Raw genomic sequence first — 17,913 nt, 5'->3', positions numbered from 1 at the left:
TTCACCACTTTGCTATTTAAACATCGCGAAACACCTCATCGCTATGAAACAAAATACAAAACATTTCATAAACTTTTGGCATTTCACAGATAAACTCTTTGTATATTCTTACAAGTGTCAACTTTTGAAATTCGTACAAGTGTGATCAAGACTTGCAAAAATTAAAAATGAAAACACATATAAAGAATATCAAGTATAGGCCTTGCAATGAATTTCACACTTTATGCATATGCAGTTTGGCCTTCATATTATTTTCACAGAATTACGCATAATATCGCTTTTATAAAGCAGCATGCCACGCATTAGGTAAAGTTCACCCTTTCACATCTGCAATCTTATATGAACCTGCTGCATTAATTGCCACAACTTGATAAGGACCCTCCCAACTAGGCCCTAATTTCCCAAGATTTTCTGCTCTACTTGCATCGTTATTTCGCAGTACCCATTCGCCTACATCAAAAGATAAAGCACGCACTCTTTTGTTATAGTACTTGGCTATTTGCTGTTTATTATTTGCCTCTCTGATAGCAGCCATTAACCTTCGCTCTTCAATGAAATTCAAATTCTCACCCAATGCATCATCGTTTGCTTCTTCCTCAAAATTAGCAACTCTATACGTTGGCACAAGAATTTCTGTGGGTATTACTGCCTCAGAACCATATACTAAACTAAAAGGTGTTTCCCCTGTACTTTTCTTGAAAGTAGTGCGATGTGCCCACAACACATTGGGTAATTCATCCACCCAACCAGACCGCTTTTCGCATAACCTCTTTTTAATACCGCTAACAATATCGCGGTTGGTTACCTCACATAATCCATTAGCTTATGGATACGCCACTAACGTAAACTTTTAGATTATATTTAAATCAGTGCACCATGTTTTAAAAGGATCTTTCGCAATTTGGGCACCATTATCACTAACTAATTCACGCGGAATACCAAATCTGCAAACAATATACTCCCATACAAAATTTCGCACTTGCACACCAGTGATAGTGCGAACCGCCTTAGCTTTAACCCATTTTGTAAGATAGTCAATTGCCACAATCAGGAATTTGACATTGTCAGGTCCTGCGGGAAATGGCCCCACAATGTCAATAGCCCACTTGTGAAATGGCCATGGAGAATTGACAGGAATCATATCATGCCTTGGCATCCGATTCTGCGGAGCATGTCTTTGACAGCTTTTACAACGCTTAACATTTTTTGCAACATCGCGATATAGGGATGGCCAAAAGTAACCCATCCGCATAATTTTTACCGCATTAGTTTTATAGCCTGAATGCAATGCACAAGAACTGTTATGCACTTCATCAATGATCATTTCTGCTTCAGTTGGGCCCACACATCGCATCATTAGACCACAATATGATTTGCGGTATAAAATGTCATTTTGAATGATATACATTGGTGCTCGCTCTCTTACTAAGCGAGCTTCGTGCTTATCATTTGGCAAAATATCACTGCGAATGTATTGCAGGATTGGTTCCATCCAATTTGGTTGTTCTTCTACAACAGACGCCACCATTAAGTCATTATCTATTGACTTGCTTGGCAATTCCTCAAACCGAACTTGTTTTTGAAAGTAGGAGAACGTTAGAGCGGCCAACTTACTCAAAGCATCCGCCTTCTTATTTTGACTTCTTGGCACGTGCGCAAGTTCAAAATGCTCAAACCGCACTGCCAATTCTTTCAACAACTGCAAATATTTCTGCATTGAGGAATCATGTGCCTCAAAAGATCCATTAAACTGATTCGCCACTAACTGCGAATATGTAAATGCTCGTAACTTTGTGATATCCATTTTCCGCGCAATATTTAAACTAGCAAGCAACGCTTCATATTCTGCCTCATTATTTGTTACATCAAAATTAAAACGTAATGCGTATGTATGCTCTTCACCACTTGGGCTTGCTAACACTAAACCCGCACCAGCACCTTCTGCACATGAAGCTCTATCGGTAAATAAATCCCAAGTTTCTCCAACCGCTGGTTTTAACTCCGTTCACTCATTAATCACCTCCAACTCCCCAGTCATTTGAGCGAGGGAATCCACCAAAACCTGTCCCTGTACAGCTGATGTTAAAGCAGAGGGGTACGAAATAGTTATATTTTTATTGCGAAATACTATTAAATACGATACAATTTTACACAAGTTATTTATTTATTTATAGATTGGATATACCTAAACCTTGCTACAACACTCATAGGTAGTGTACCTAATCGTAGAGTAGTGTAGTTTTTAGTAAGCCCGGTTCGTTCCACGGGGAGCTGGCTAAGTTTAACGCTATATTTTAAAAACTATATTTGTATAAAATATATATAATTATATATAGTAATATTATTATAAAAGGGGGTTTTTACCGTTTAATGACCGGTTTGTCGATTTTAAATAAAGCGTAAAGATAAATGACAATAATTAAAGTGCGTAAAATAAATAATAATATTTAAAGTTGCGATAATTAAAAGTGCGTTAAATGAAATGACAAAAAATAAAAGTACGATGAAATAAAAGTATTATGCTTATTTAAACTTCCGTAATCATGATGTTTGACGTTTTGATTTTAATTTATTTATCTGGGTTAATTGTCATTTATCCTGGATTTATTTGATACCTATCTGATTTTTGTCCATAATAGTCCATCGGTTATAATTATAAAATGCTCGTCAAATTAACCTTATTTCCGAAGTCAAATATTCCAACTAATTAGGGATTCGAACTGTAACAAGGTTTTAATACTTTGTTTAATGATTACACGAGGTTATCGACTGCCTATAATCCAAGGTTTTAATACTTTGTTAACAATTACACCAATTACCCTTGTATGTAATCCACCCCTATTTTAATGAGATATGAATAGTAATTTACCCACTTGATCAGAATGAATAATCAATTACCCAACCCGAATAATTAATTAAATGATTGTAAAAGATGTCGTATAAACGTCACTAAATAGAACATACATAATCATTTCAATAATTATTAGATTAACTAATTTAAAGATAGGTTCGACAGATTCTAATGAGTTGTCATTCGATTAGACAATACCCCCTATCTATTAACAGTCAATAGTCCAATGTCCACAAGTGTCGGTCTTTTGTCCAAACCTTAATTATGGTACAAAATCTAATAACCCAATCTTAATTTTTAGTCTAACATCACGATTACTTCGGCTCAAATAAGCATAATAATAACTTAGTTACGAGACATTAATTTAAAAAGGAAGAACATAGCTTACAGTGGTGATTAATCGCGTAGAGTTACACGGACAGAATTTCGACTTACAAACTTAAAACATTCGCCACTATAACCTTATTATTATTATCTTAATATTAAAATTATAATTCTAAAATATATATATATATATATATATATATATATATATATATATATATATATATATATATATATATATATATATATATATATATATATATATATATATATATTTGAGAGAGACAGAGAGTTGTGATGGATATATATTGTATATAACTCGTCCGAAAAACTGAATTTTTATAGAACTTGGCCTGCTACAGTAACTCATGCGGTCGCATGAGTTTTGTGCGTTCTGGCCATGCGATCGCATGGCCGTCATTTCCTGGTCACATACTTTTTGGCTCCTAGCTTGTCGACATATTTATTTAATATATATAATATATATAATTTTATATAATTTTATATATACTATATTATATTCATGTGCATAGTTGATTTGTAATTTTAGCTCCGTTGCGTCGCGCGTTGAAAGTTGGTTCATGTCCCTGTTCCGGATTTTCGAACGTCCTTGCGTACTATTTAATATCTTGTACTTTGCGTTTTGCGGCTTGTACTCTTATCATTTTTGGACGTTTCTCATCAATAAATTGAACCACTTGAGTTATATCTTGTACATTTGAGCTTTTTGGTCATTTGCGTCTTCAAATCGTCGTTTTCTTCTTTTATCTCCGCACTTATTTATTTAAACGAATATTACATAAAAATAGAACAATTGCAACTAAAAGCTTTACATATTGGAAGGATATTGTGCCTAAATATATGTTCATTTGGAGCACTATCAAATATCCCCACACTTGAGCGTTGCTTGTCCTCAAGCAATACAGAATTTGAAATTAAAATCACACTTCACTCGAATCACTTTTTTTTATTCTCACACTTTATACATCAGTGATTTTAATACGGCGGTATAAACAATGATAGTAATGATGTGGTTTACAGTCCCACATGACTATGAAAATTTAGATCCTTTAAGGAAATTGGATCTTTATGAAAATATTTGATCTTTTGAAAATTCATTCTAGCTTTTACCCTAGATAAGTTTTCCGAAATAACCCTTCACCGGTGTTTGCAAAATATTTTTGTGGGTTTTGTGGGTTTCAGATTTGAAAATTTTAGCTCAAAAACTTGTGGTTTTGTGTCACCCACTTGCTAACCTTGTATTAGGAAAGCAACATGTCCAGTATACTTGCTCCGTATATTACCTTTCGGTAAACTACCGTCCGGTTGTAAAGGAAAGCGTTGAACAAGCAACTGTTAAGGCAATGTCTAATGACTTGCAGATGTTCATGGTCCAAAACGTGTCGGATGCAATTACTATCCTTTGTAGGAGCAATAGTAAAGATCACCCTATAATTTTTTGGCCTGGCACAAGGTCCTGTCTTCGATCATGTTATGCAACCACCGTTCTTACGGTTGACACCCGATTTGGTTCAGGTGACCTAATGAATTCTAGTGAATTCTCAAGATTTTACGTTCAATGGTAATGAACGCAATGAAAATAGGTTTTCAGAAAATAAATCGGTATTATTTTGATCAAAATATTTTTTCGTTCAAGCTCGAGTTTAGATATCATCGAATTCCATGAGTTTCTAATTCTCAATCTTTAAGGTCAATCTCAAGGATTGAGTAATATCAGTCTTAAAAGCTGATTTATAATCTTTTAAGGAGATTATCCTTTCTGGTGATCTGATTCATTAGTCTTATCAAGCTAATTTGCACGGCGCCCTCCCCATTTTACGAGACAGATCCTCTCATGGTTAGGATAAGTCTGACCACTTGGCGACCCTGTTTAATGCTGAGGTCCGTGGATTTCCTGCTGATTTTAGAGATGACTTTTCTAGATTTTTCGTCAACCTACAGCTGGTCTGGACGACAACTTCCTGACCTAAATCAAGAAGCGCGTGTCTTTTTCGGAAGACTTTACTTCCTTTTAATGATGGAATTGATTCATCATGTAGATCCATCTATTCTTTCAAATATATTACAGTAAATTGGGTAAAACTGATTAGTTTAGTCCAAAGCAAAAGTACCTGCAATAATCTTGTACAAAAATATGTGATATCTGTTTTAAATAACTTTAAAATTCTTCCCACACTTAGCTTTTATTTATTTCTTTCTTTGCCTTTTTATTCTCTTCTATTCTATTTTTAAATGAATTCTAGCATTTTGGGTTGTTTCTCCATTTATGTTCTCTTCGAGGTAACAATAATTTCGGTATTATAACCTAGTTTTATCGTTCATAAATATGTATAAACATGATTTTGAATTCATTTAGTTGAAAATTTTTCAAATTTTCACAAAATTTGGCAATTAAACTAAGTGTAATCCCGAGAGAATTTATAACCCTTCCCCACACTTGAGATCATGCAATGCCCTCATTTGCATGAAATCAGACTATAATTATAAATTCATGAGGGTGATTAGTGTAGAAAAGTGATTAAAAATACCGAGTTTTCAAACATATTATTTTATATCACATTTGATATTTTGCGTCTTGTTGTTAAAATTAGTAGCTTTTGCTGCACTTAATGTCAGTCTTTGAAAGTGCGTTGTTTTACCCTGTTTTGTACATAAGATAAACTACAAACATACATAATATTTTTATTATATATATATATATATATATATATATATATATATATATATATATATATATATATATATGATAAACTACAAACATACATAATATTTTTATTATATATATATATATATATATATATATATATATATATATATATATATATATATATATATTATAAAACCATTATTTATTAAAACAATTTAAATGAATATTTTTTTAAAAAATTTTGTTTCCTTTTACTTTAGGTAGTTTCGGTATGTTTACCTAGTCCGTCCCTAGACAAAATTTAAAATTTGTCGTTTTTAAAGCGATTGTTTTAAAAGCAAAGATTTTTGGGTTTTTTAATTTTTTTGGTATACTTTAGATCAATAATATTAAAAATAATGATAAAAAAATTTTTCGCCCCGCCCTCGGGTAAAGCAATTTCGGTTCCATGACCTAGTCTTTAACTTATGACGAATTTTAGAAATCATTTTTTTTAAACTTAATGAAATAAAGTAATTTTTGTTTTTTTTGTTTTTTAAATCACACAAAAATTAAATTTAAAAATGCATATTAATTTCATACAAAACCTACAAAACAAAAATTCAGAATGGGGGGGGGGGAGAAAACTAGTTCTTTAGTGTCTGCTAGTGGAAAAGACCAACCGGATTCCATTCTCGAAACTACACTAGAACAGAACAACTAACTCTAGACAGTTTTTTCTTTTTAGAACATTTGAATCTCCCCACACTTAGGTAACTGTGGTGTCGAAATTGTGATTAACTTTATTGTCAATTTCTCTTGGACCATAATCAACTTGCATTTCTATGACTTTTGCTTTTAGCCATTGGTCGGATTCCTGTGTAATATTCACAAATTCAACTAGTTTCGCCTTTTCTTTAGGTGATAGATTGGATACTAACAGGTTACATAACTTAAAGTTCCCCTTGGTTCTAGCATCGCGAATCCGTTTAATAAGTTTCTTCATTGAACTGTTAATAACGGAGTCATTAAATTTTGTATCAACAACGGGGTTCTTTGTTATCAAGTCATCATTAGGTGTTACTTCATTTTCCTCACACTTAGGCATTTTATTATTGCTAAGCACTACCGTTGGAGTTGGTAAAACAACATGGTTCTTACCAATCGTTTTTGTTGGTTCAACGATTTTGGTTGGTGGATATTTAGACTTTTGACTCACAAAGGTGATCAATTTTTCATCATCACTAAGTGTCATTCTACCCTCTCTTACATCAAATAACGCCCCGGTGGATGCTAAGAATGGTCGACCTAAAATTAGAGGAATGTTTGGGTCCTCTTCTATGTCAATGACAATAAATTCAACTAGAAAGGTTAAATTACCTACTTGAACGGGTAGGTTGTCAGCAATTCCAACTGGGTGCCTAATGGTTTGATCAAAGAGCCGAACACTCATTTCCGTTGGACTTAACTCACCTACACCTAATCTCTTATATAATGAAAGAGGCATAACACTCACACTTGCACCTAAATCTGCTAGTGCATCATACATGACACAATCACTAAGTAGACAAGGAATAATAAATTCACCCAGATCACCCATCCTGGGTGGAGGTTTTGGTGGAACTGTCTTCACCGGGTTTATCTTTATGGTTTTTGTTTCTTGTACTTTCTTATTCTTCTTCTTCTTTCCAGAGGTATTACAAACTTTATTACCTATTACTTGCTCATACTCAACTCCTTTTCTTGGAAATGGGATGGGTGGTTTGTATGGTGCCACCACTGGTTTTACATACTCGGGTAGTGGTGGTGTTGTAACTTCTTCATTGTTACTCATATCTAAAACCTTCCCATTTTCTGATGCTGGTTTTTCAGAATTCGTTGAAACCATATTAACATTCTCATTCCGAGGATTTACTTCAGTATTACTCGGCAGCTTTCCTCGTTCCCTCTCACTCATCATGCTAGCAAGAGTACCTACATGTTTTTCTAGATTCAAAATGGAAGCTTGTTGAGTTCTTAATGACTGATCAAACCTCTCATTTGTTTGGGTTTGAGATGTAATAAATTGTGTTTGTGATTCCATTAGCTTTGCCATCATTTCTTCTAGATTTGGCTTTTTCTCTTCGGTTTGTTGTGGTGGTTTATACAAGCTAGGTCTTTGTTGATTGAAAGTGTTGTTTTAAGTTGGTTGGTTATTCGAACCTTGTTGGTTGTACGAGTTATTGTTGGGTCCATTTGGATTGTAAAATATGTTTTGATTTCGATTGAAGTTTGGCCTTGGCGGTTGATAATTATTTTGATAATTATTTCCTAGCCTTTGGTTCATGTAGGAAACATTCTCACGTTGTTCCATCATTTGCCCGATGTGACAATCTTTCGTTAAGTGTGGTCCACCGCATTGCTCACAACTGATTCGTATTGCGTGAATATCTTTAGTCATCTTTTCCATTCGTCTCTCGAAAGCATCTATTTTTGCTGAAATGGAATCAAAGTCATGGCTAGAATCGGCTCTAGCTGCTTTAGATGAACGAAAAATATCTTTTTCATGGTGCCACTCATGAGACTGGGAGGCTGTATTGTCAATTATCTTGTGAGCTTCAGTTGTAGTTTTCTTCATAATGGAACCACCAGCTGTTATGTCGCCGTCTTTTCGTGTAGCAATGTCGCATCCTTGATAGAATATTTGTACTATTTGATAAGTGTCTAAACCATGTTGAGGACATCCTCTCAACAACTTTCCGAATCTTGTCCACGCCTAATATAATGTTTCATTTGGCTTTTGCGCGAACGTAACAATTTCTCCTTGAAGTCTCACAGCTTTAGATGCCGGAAAGAATTGTTTAAGAAAATTTTCAACTAAGACATCCCATGTGTCAATCGCCCCTTCAGGTAACGATTCTAACCAATCTTTGGCTTCTCCCTTTAAAGTCCAGGGATATAACATGAGATAGATCTGTTCATCCTCCACTTCTCGAATTTTAAATAGAGTACATATCCTATTAAAGGTACGAAGATGTTCGTTTGGATCTTCCTTCGGCGTACCACTATATTGGCATTGATTAGTTACCATGTGTAGGATTTTTCAATGATTTCATAATCTGGCGCATTAATATCTGGCTTAATAATGGCGTGACCTTGACCCGTGCGTGTGGCTCTTATTCGATCTTCCATACTTAGAGGTTCCGTTACTTCCATAATTGAAATTGTTGAATACGAATCACTAGAGGATTCTGATTTAACGGTTTGTAGTTCAGGAGGAATGATTAGTGGTTCTGGATCTTGGAATTGTCCTTGAATATCCTTCGGGTTCTCGGTAGTGAAGTCGGGTTCAAAAAATGGATTATCGGAAATTTGAATTGGAGTACTTGGTCGACTAGATGACAATTCTAAAGAAAAATCAACGGCGACAATATTGGCTAGATGTCTTGATCGAGTTACAGGTGGTGAACGTATGAAAGGTGGTGAACGTTTTGCTCGGTGCATTCACTGAATATCCTATTAGTTATAAAAGATAAAAATTATATAAGTTATCAAATTGATAGACTTTTCTAATTTTGCCCACGTTTCGAATAGCCAATAGATGCAGCAGGTAGCCAGGACCCTTTAAATCGGAAGCGCACAACTCGCCACTAACAAATCCAACTATTACTACGAACCAGAAAATTTTGGATGTCTATCAATTTAACCACTTAAAATTATTTTTCGTTTTAAAATTTTAGAGAAGAAATAGAAAATTCTATGTCCTAAAAACTAGAGCGTCGAGAAATAAGAAAGAAAAAGAGCGCGTCGAAAAACGTCGAAATATAAAAGGTCGAAAAATAAAAGTAAGAAAAAAAACGTCGAAACTTAAAAGTCTAAAAACTAAATCTAAAAAGTTGCGCCTAAAGGTATTAAAGCTTAAAAGGAATTCTATATCTAAAACAGCAATAACTTAAAAAGTACTAAAATCTTAAAACGGCGTCGCAAAATTCTAAAGTACCTAAATCTTAGTCTAAAGAAAAAGCACTTAAGGGATTTTACGGCAAAGCCTAGAAACTAGAAATATAAAAATAACTACGGCAAAATACTAAGTTTAAAACTAATTACGAACGATAAAAAAAATACAAATTACTATTAAACGATTAAAAAGATACGAGATATAAAAATAAAACTTAAAGTTATAAAAATACAAGTTTTTTATAAAAATATTATTTTTATATTATTATTTTATAAAAGTATTAATTTTAAAACTAATTAAAACTTAAAACACAAATTAATTAAAACTAAAACTAACTAATATTTAATTAAAACCCTAATTACTAATTAATAAATAATAATAATTAATAAACCTTAACCGTAATTCGTACGTCCAACGATGAGAGCTGTCACCTCAGCTCATGCGATCGCATGAGTTGAGGGTTTTATAGCCATGCGGTCACATGGGTCCGGTTTCCAGGCCAAATATTGGGCTGCTACAGTGTAGTGGCCCGATTACTTATTTTTTTTTTCTGAGTTTAAAATTTATAGAAAATAATATGTAATTTAAATAAAACTTATATTTTTAAAAAAATTACGTTAGTTTTTATAACTTTTAACAAAAGAAATAAAAAAATGTAAACTTTTTAATTTAAACACTTAAAAATATAGATATATATTTTTATTTTTTATGCTTTTATATATTTTTTAATATTTTAAAACTTATATAAATATATTTGTACAAAAATAGCTTAAAAACTAATTTTTTTATAGCGTTTCGCTTTTCTTCCCCAGCAGCGGCGCCAAAAACTTGATGTTAAAGAAGAGGGGTACAAAATAGTTATATTTTTATTGCGAAATACTATTAAATACGATACAATTTTACACAAGTTATTTGTTTATTTATAGAGTGGAGATACTTAAATCTTGCTACAACACTTATAGGCAGTGTACCTAATCGTAGAGTAGTGTAGTTTTTAGTAAGTCCGGTTCGTTCCACAAGGAGCTGGCTAAGTTTAACGCTATATTTTAAAAACTATATTTGTATAAAATATATTTAATTATATATAGTAATATTATTATAAAAGGGGGTTTTTACCGTTTAATAACTGGTTTGTCGATTTTAAATAAAGCATAAAGATAAAAGACAATAATTAAAGTGCGTAAAATCAATAATAATATTTAAAGTTGCGATAATTAAAAGTGCGTTAAATGAAATGACAGAAAATAAAAGTACGATGAAATATGAAATAAAAGTATTATGCTTATTTAAACTTCCGTAATCATGATGTTTGATGTTTTGATTTTAATTTATTTATCTGGGTTAATTGTCCTTTGTCCTGGATTTATTTGATACCTATATGGTTTTTGTCCATAATAGTCCATCGGTCATAATTATAAAATGCTCGTCAAATTAACCTTATTCCCGAAGTCAAATATTCCAACTAATTAGGGATTCGAACTGTAATAAGGTTTTAATAGTTTGTTTAATGATTACACCAGGTTATCGACTGCGTATAATCCAAGGTTTTAATACTTTGTTAACAATTACACCAATTACCCTTGTATGTAATCCACCCCTGTTTTAATGAGATATGAATAGTAATTTACCCACTTGATCAGAATTAATAATCAATTACTCAACCCGAATAATTAATTAAATGATCGTAAAAGATGTCGTATAAACGTCACTAAATAGAACATACATAATCATTTTAATAATTATTAGATTAACTAATTTGAAGATAGGTTCGGCAGATTCTAATGAGTTGTCATTCGATTAGACAATACCCCCTATCTATTAATAGTCAATAGTACAATGTCCACAAGTGTCGGTCTATTGTCCAAACCTTAATTATGGTACAAAATCTAATAACCCAATCTTAATTTTTAGTCTAACATCATGATTACTTCGGCTCAAATAAGCATAATAATAACTTAGTTACGAGACATTAATTTAAAAAGGAAGAACATAGCTTACAGTGGTGATTAATCGCGTAGCGTTACACGGACAGAATTTTGACTTACAAACTTAAAACATTCGCCACTATAACCTTATTATTATTATTATCTTAATATTAAAATTATAATTCTAAAATATATATATATATATATATATATATATATATATATATATATATATATATATATATATATATATATATTTGAGAGAGACAGAGAGTTGTGATGGATATATATTGTATATAACTCGTCCGAAAAAAATGACTTTTTATAGAACTTGGCCTGCTACAGTAACTTATGCGGTCGCATGAGTTTTGTGCCTTCTGGCCATGCGATCGCATGACCGTCATTTCCTGGTCACATACTTTTTGGCTCCTAGCTTGTCGACATATTTATTTAATATATATATAATTTTATATAATTATATATATATATATATATATATATATATATATATATATATATATATATATATATATATATATATTATATTCATGTGCATAGTTGATTTGTAATTTTAGCTCCGTTGCGTCGCGCGTTGAAAGTTGGTTCATGTCCCGGTTCCGGATTTTCGAACGTCCTTGCGTACTATTTAATATCTTGTACTTTGCGTTTTGCGGCTTGTACTCTTATCATTTATGGACGTTTCTCATCAATAAATTGAACCACTTGAATTATATCTTGTACATTTGAGCTTTTTGGTCATTTGCGTCTTCAAATCGTCGTTTTTTTCTTTTGTCTTCCCACTTATTTATTTAAACGAATATTACATAAAAATAGAACAATTGCAACTAAAAGCTTTACATATTGGAAGGATATTGTGCCTAAATATATGTTCATTTGGAGCACTATCAACAGCACTGCGCGGAAGGTAAGAAATTTGATAAGCACCCAACTCTACTGCCCACAACGCAAGTCTACCAGATATCTCTGGTTTTGTTAAGACTTGCTTAATCGGCATATTAGTTAGCACATGCACTAGATGCCCTTGAAAATATCTTCTTATCCTTCGCGATGTTAATATGAGCGCATACACAAATTTCTCAATCGGCGCATAGTTTATTTCACTCCCTGTAAGAGCTTTACTGACAAAATATACAGGTTTTTGTATTTTATCTCTTTCTACCACTAGAACTGAGCCAAAAGCTTTATTTTCCATCGATATATAAAGGTAAAGAATTTCACCATTAATTGGCGCTGTTAGCGTAGGCAATGTTTTTAATAACTTCTTCATTTCCTGAAACGCGATCTCAGCTTCATTTGTCCAAACAAAACTTTTCTGTTTCAAGCAGCCTTTTAAAGTTTTAAAAAACGGCAATTGTCTTTTAGCAGCTTTAGACAAGAAAAGCGTTAATGCGGCTAATTTTCCCGTCAAACTTTGCACTTCCTTGACCGTTTTTGGTGCTGTCATATTTTCAATAGCCGCAGTTTTCTTCGGATTAGCTTGAATACCTTGTCAGTAACAAGATATCCCAAAAACTTTCCTTCAGTTTCGCCAAAACTACATTTTATCGGATTAAGCTTCATGTTTATCCTTCGCAATGTATCAAATATTTCCTGCATATCATCAACAATTCGCTCTTCTGTTGTGCTTTTAATTACTAAATTATCTACATAAGCTTCAAGATTTCGCCCAATTTGCTTTTCAAACGCAGTGTCAATTAAGCGTTGATATGTTGCACCCGCATTGATCAAACCAAACGGAATCATTATATAAGAGAATATGCCTTTACCTGTATGAAAAGCGGCTTTATCTGCATCTTCTTTAGCCATAGGGATCTGGTGATATCCCCGTGCCGCATCCAAAAAACATTTATATGGAAAAGCATGTAAAGATTCCACTTTTAAATCAATTTTCGGAAGTGGATAATTATCCTTAGGGCACGCTTTATTTAAATATTTGAAGTCAATACACATTCTCCACGAGCCATCCGGCTTTTTAACCAAAACCGGATTCGCAATCCAAGATTAGTATTGAACTTCGTGCAGAATTCCAGCTCTTACCAATTTCGTTACTTCCTCGCACAGCCACTTAGCGCGGTCTGGGGCCATGCCCCTACACTTTTGCACTACAGGTTTTAGAGCAGGATTTACATTAAGTCTGTGTTCCGTAATATGACGCAGAACACCAGTCATATCATTTTCACACCAAGCAAAAACATCCATGTACTGTACAAGCAACTGCACAATTTTTTTCTTGGTATCCGCACTAATATTGCATCCTACTTTAATTTTTTGATCAGGATACGCAGGATTAATCATTACCATGTTGTCCGCAGCATCAACGGTTTCTTGAACTGCACATTTTACATTAACAGCCGCACAAATGGGCATGATGCTTGCTGAATTTATTGTAGCAACACCTTTACACGTTGCGAATTTAATCATACCATGAATGGTAGAAGGAACAATTCCAAATTTACCCAAGGAAACTCTTCCTAACAACATGTTATAGCGAGATGAAGTCCGCACAACATACAAATCTAGCCGCGCTCGCCGCACTAAATTATCATCATTTTCATCTACAAGCTCAACATCTAAAGGCAATACGCCCATAGGCAATGAGGATTCTCCCGCAAAACCAGTTAGCGAGGTTGTGGTTGGTTGTAAATTTGCTCTAATACTCTCCGACAACTGAGCAAAACATTGTTCATAAACAATGTCGACACTGCTGCCATTATCAACATGAACTTTCATGATTGTGATTCTAGTTTCCGCAATTTTACACGATACTACTATCGGCATTTCAGAGAAATCATCGCTTTGCATTTTTGGAAAACTAAATGGCGCGAACTGCCAATTTTGATACGTTCTTGCTGACTTTCGGTTTCTTCCTCTTTTTTGAGCATTTGCATGCATAGCGACAACAATACCACTGTCAATTCCGATATTGCTCATTACTTCTATTAATCAAGCAATTTACCGCCAATTACAAACGTATCCGCCTGTGAATCATCAAAATAACACACGATTAGAATTAAACAAGCCAATTAATCGTTTGATAGCACAAAATAAAAAATTTCGAGTTTAATTCTTAAAACATGTCCCACGGATGGCGCCAATTGATCAATCCCTAATTAATGAGTTACTTAATTACGGATTGAGTGCAATGAGATTAAGATGGAGGATGGGATGTTTGATGATTATTTTGGGCCCTGATGATCGTCTTTCACTTTATCCATCAAGTGATCAACCACCCCGACCCGGTCTTGATTGTCAATTAGCATAATTCACCTTAACACAATGTAGAAATTCCTTGGGCAAAATCACAAGTGAAAATCACAAAAGCTTGGGCAAATAATAGAGAATCAACAACCTATAAATGAGAGGCCGAGCTCCCTATTTATAGTATTCGAAATATCCGCGGTCTGCGGACTGCTTAACTATCTGCGAAAACTTAGCAGAGTGACCCGCAGTCTTTTATTAGCGCGAAAACTGATCCGCTATCTTTATTTTCAGCGAATATTCCAAGCCTTTTGATTATAGTTCGCGTAACTTCTGCTTTTAGCCTTTAGCTAATAAAATATACATATACAATGCTATGTATATGATCAATAAACATCAACAATTATACACCCTGGTTAACCAAGATCGCAAGGGAATGACCTCGCGAACAAATCATCGGTATTCGTAACAACCGTTAGCGCCCACAATGGCTATGGTATGCTAACCCCTAAGTTGTTCCAAAACGGCTATGGCATCACCCCCAAGTGTTCCAAAATGGCTATGGCATCACTTGATAATAGTATGAGTATAGACAAGCTAATACTCACACCATGTGCACAAAACGGCTAGGTGCACAATTATTAAATGTGGACAAAATGGCTATGCCTCACATCTATGGTCACAAAACAACAATTATAAACCATGGTTAACCAAGATCGCAAGGGAATGACCTTGCGAACAAGTCATCGGCGTTCAAAACAACCGTTAGCGCCCAAAACGGCTATGGTATGCTAATGTAACAACCCAACCCATTGTCCAACCAAAAACGTGGAAGAATTTTTTTTTATACAGATAAGGTGCGCGGCACGCATCCCTCCTTGTGCGCGGCGAGCACATGGTCATTCAGCTTCTGTCCGGATTTTAGGTTTTGGCGTTAAAGATCTATCGCTTCCCGACGCTTTTAGACTAAACGGTTTTCGCAACACATTATAATAGTTAAAACTCACACGTTTTTATAATAAAACAAGTTTTACGACGCTGGGCCCACATCGGCCCGTTTTACGAATTAAATACGAAATACAATTTTCGACTACATGTTTTTAACACAACATAAAAGCCGAGCATGGCGATTGGGGATACGCTACCCAATCCTAATCAAATCTAAAAGCAAGTCTTCTAAAGCAAACTATGCGAGTCCACTAGTTCTCATGCTTACCCGAGCCACCGCCTCCATGCAAATCTATATAAAAAAAAGTAAACAACGAGAGGGTAAGCTAACGCTTAGTGAGTGAGAATATACTACATACATATATATGTATAAAATGGACACGCCACACAAATTATCAAATAACACATACCGGAGCATCCACGTATAAGGCAAACTAAGCATACCGTTCAACCGCTATATAACAAGCTAATAATCAACAAGTAAGTTTACCAACGACGATATGAACCACTCCAACAAGCTGCACCCTGAAATGCCCCATTCATATCGATTATAAACGATTCACAATTGTTGATTTCATTGTGAGGTATTTACCCTCTATATGATACATTTTACAAACATTGCATTCGTTTTTAAAAGACAAACTTTCTTTACATCGAAAGTTGACGGCATGCATACCATTTCATAATATATCCAACTATAAATGAATTAATAATATTCTTGATGAACTCGACGACTCGAATGCAACGACTTTTTTAAAATATGCCATGAATGACTCCAAGTAATATCCTTAAAATGAGCAAATGCACAGCGAAAGATTTCTTTCATACCTGAGAATAAACATGCTTTCAAGTGTCAACCAAAAGGTTGGTGAGTTCATAAGTTTATCATAAACAATAAAATTCATCATTTTGATAGACCACAAGATTTAAATGTTGCATGGTACAAATGGGCCCGAATTCTATACCCACCTGTAATGTACATGCGATATCTTTTTAAATACAGTACACCTTTCTCGTGTACGAAATCCTTTTTCATAAATCTTAGTAACCGTACACATATCTCGTGTACAAAATATAATACACATAACCTGTGTATAAGAATCATTCTCTCGATACATAACATTCACATCAATTGGTGGCAATTATCATGTCCACATAATTCAATGGTGGCAATTATCATGTCCACATAATTCAATGGTGGTAATTATCATGTCCACATAATTCAATAGTGGCAATTATCATGTCCACATAATTCAATGGTGGTAATTATCATGTCTACATAATTCAATGGTGGTAATTATCATGTCCACATAATTCAATAATAATCCACAGAACTTCTGTCTGTATAATAATTCATTCGAGAAATATTTTGCTTGTGTCTATCTCGTCAAACATTTATAAAAGCATTTCATGTATTCGCAATTCAAAATATATTTCAAAAGTATTTAATAAAGCAGTTGTAAAAACAGCGCATGTATTCTCAGTCCCAAAAATGTAAAGAGTAAAAGGGAATCAAATGAACTCACAATACTATATTTTGTAGAAAAAATACATATGACGACATTGAACAATGCAGCGTTGGCATCTGATACACGAACCTATATCAATTGTATATATATATTAAAACATATAATCATAACTGAACAAATTTATTTATTATATCTTTAATTTATATATTATGTATGTTTAATTTGTGTGTATATCCATAATGGTTAATATTTTTTAGTTATATTAATATATCCATATTTATTTACATAATTGTTTAATGTTATATTTAAAAATCGATAGTTTGTTATTTATATGTATTTATATAAATAATATTAATAGGTTTGATATATATAGTTATGTAAAATTTTAATATAATTATAGTATATCTTTAACGAATATATTTTATGTACAAATATTAATCTGTTTAAAAGGTAGTTTTTGATATTAAAAATGATAATATTAATAATCATATTACTTAATAATAATACTTATATTGATAATCAGGGGCGGACCTATGAAGGGTCAGGGTGGGTCGGCCGCCCCCGGTGGATTTGCAATTTTTAGTGTAAATTTT

General features: G+C 33.5%; 2 protein-coding genes across 2 annotated transcripts; both read right to left on the bottom strand.

The window, feature by feature from the left end:
• Positions 1–313: 313 nt before the first annotated feature.
• Positions 314–13,511, bottom strand: LOC139888233 (uncharacterized). The gene is made up of 5 exons (XM_071871257.1): positions 13,472–13,511; positions 12,773–13,190; positions 2,021–2,076; positions 1,004–1,941; positions 314–649 (listed from the first exon to the last, which is right to left on the bottom strand). Exons 1-5 carry the CDS (start codon positions 13,509–13,511, stop codon positions 314–316), a joined length of 1,788 nt encoding a protein of 595 aa, XP_071727358.1.
• Positions 13,512–13,706: 195 nt separating this feature from the next.
• Positions 13,707–14,636, bottom strand: LOC139888232 (uncharacterized). The gene has a single exon (XM_071871256.1). It carries the CDS (start codon positions 14,634–14,636, stop codon positions 13,707–13,709), a length of 930 nt encoding a protein of 309 aa, XP_071727357.1.
• Positions 14,637–17,913: the final 3,277 nt, after the last annotated feature.

This window comes from Rutidosis leptorrhynchoides, chromosome 2 (genome assembly GCF_046630445.1).
Source record: "Rutidosis leptorrhynchoides isolate AG116_Rl617_1_P2 chromosome 2, CSIRO_AGI_Rlap_v1, whole genome shotgun sequence".
NCBI lineage: Eukaryota > Viridiplantae > Streptophyta > Magnoliopsida > Asterales > Asteraceae > Rutidosis > Rutidosis leptorrhynchoides.
Note: the sequence above shows the minus strand (reverse complement) of the source record. Positions and strands in the feature narration are given on the sequence as shown.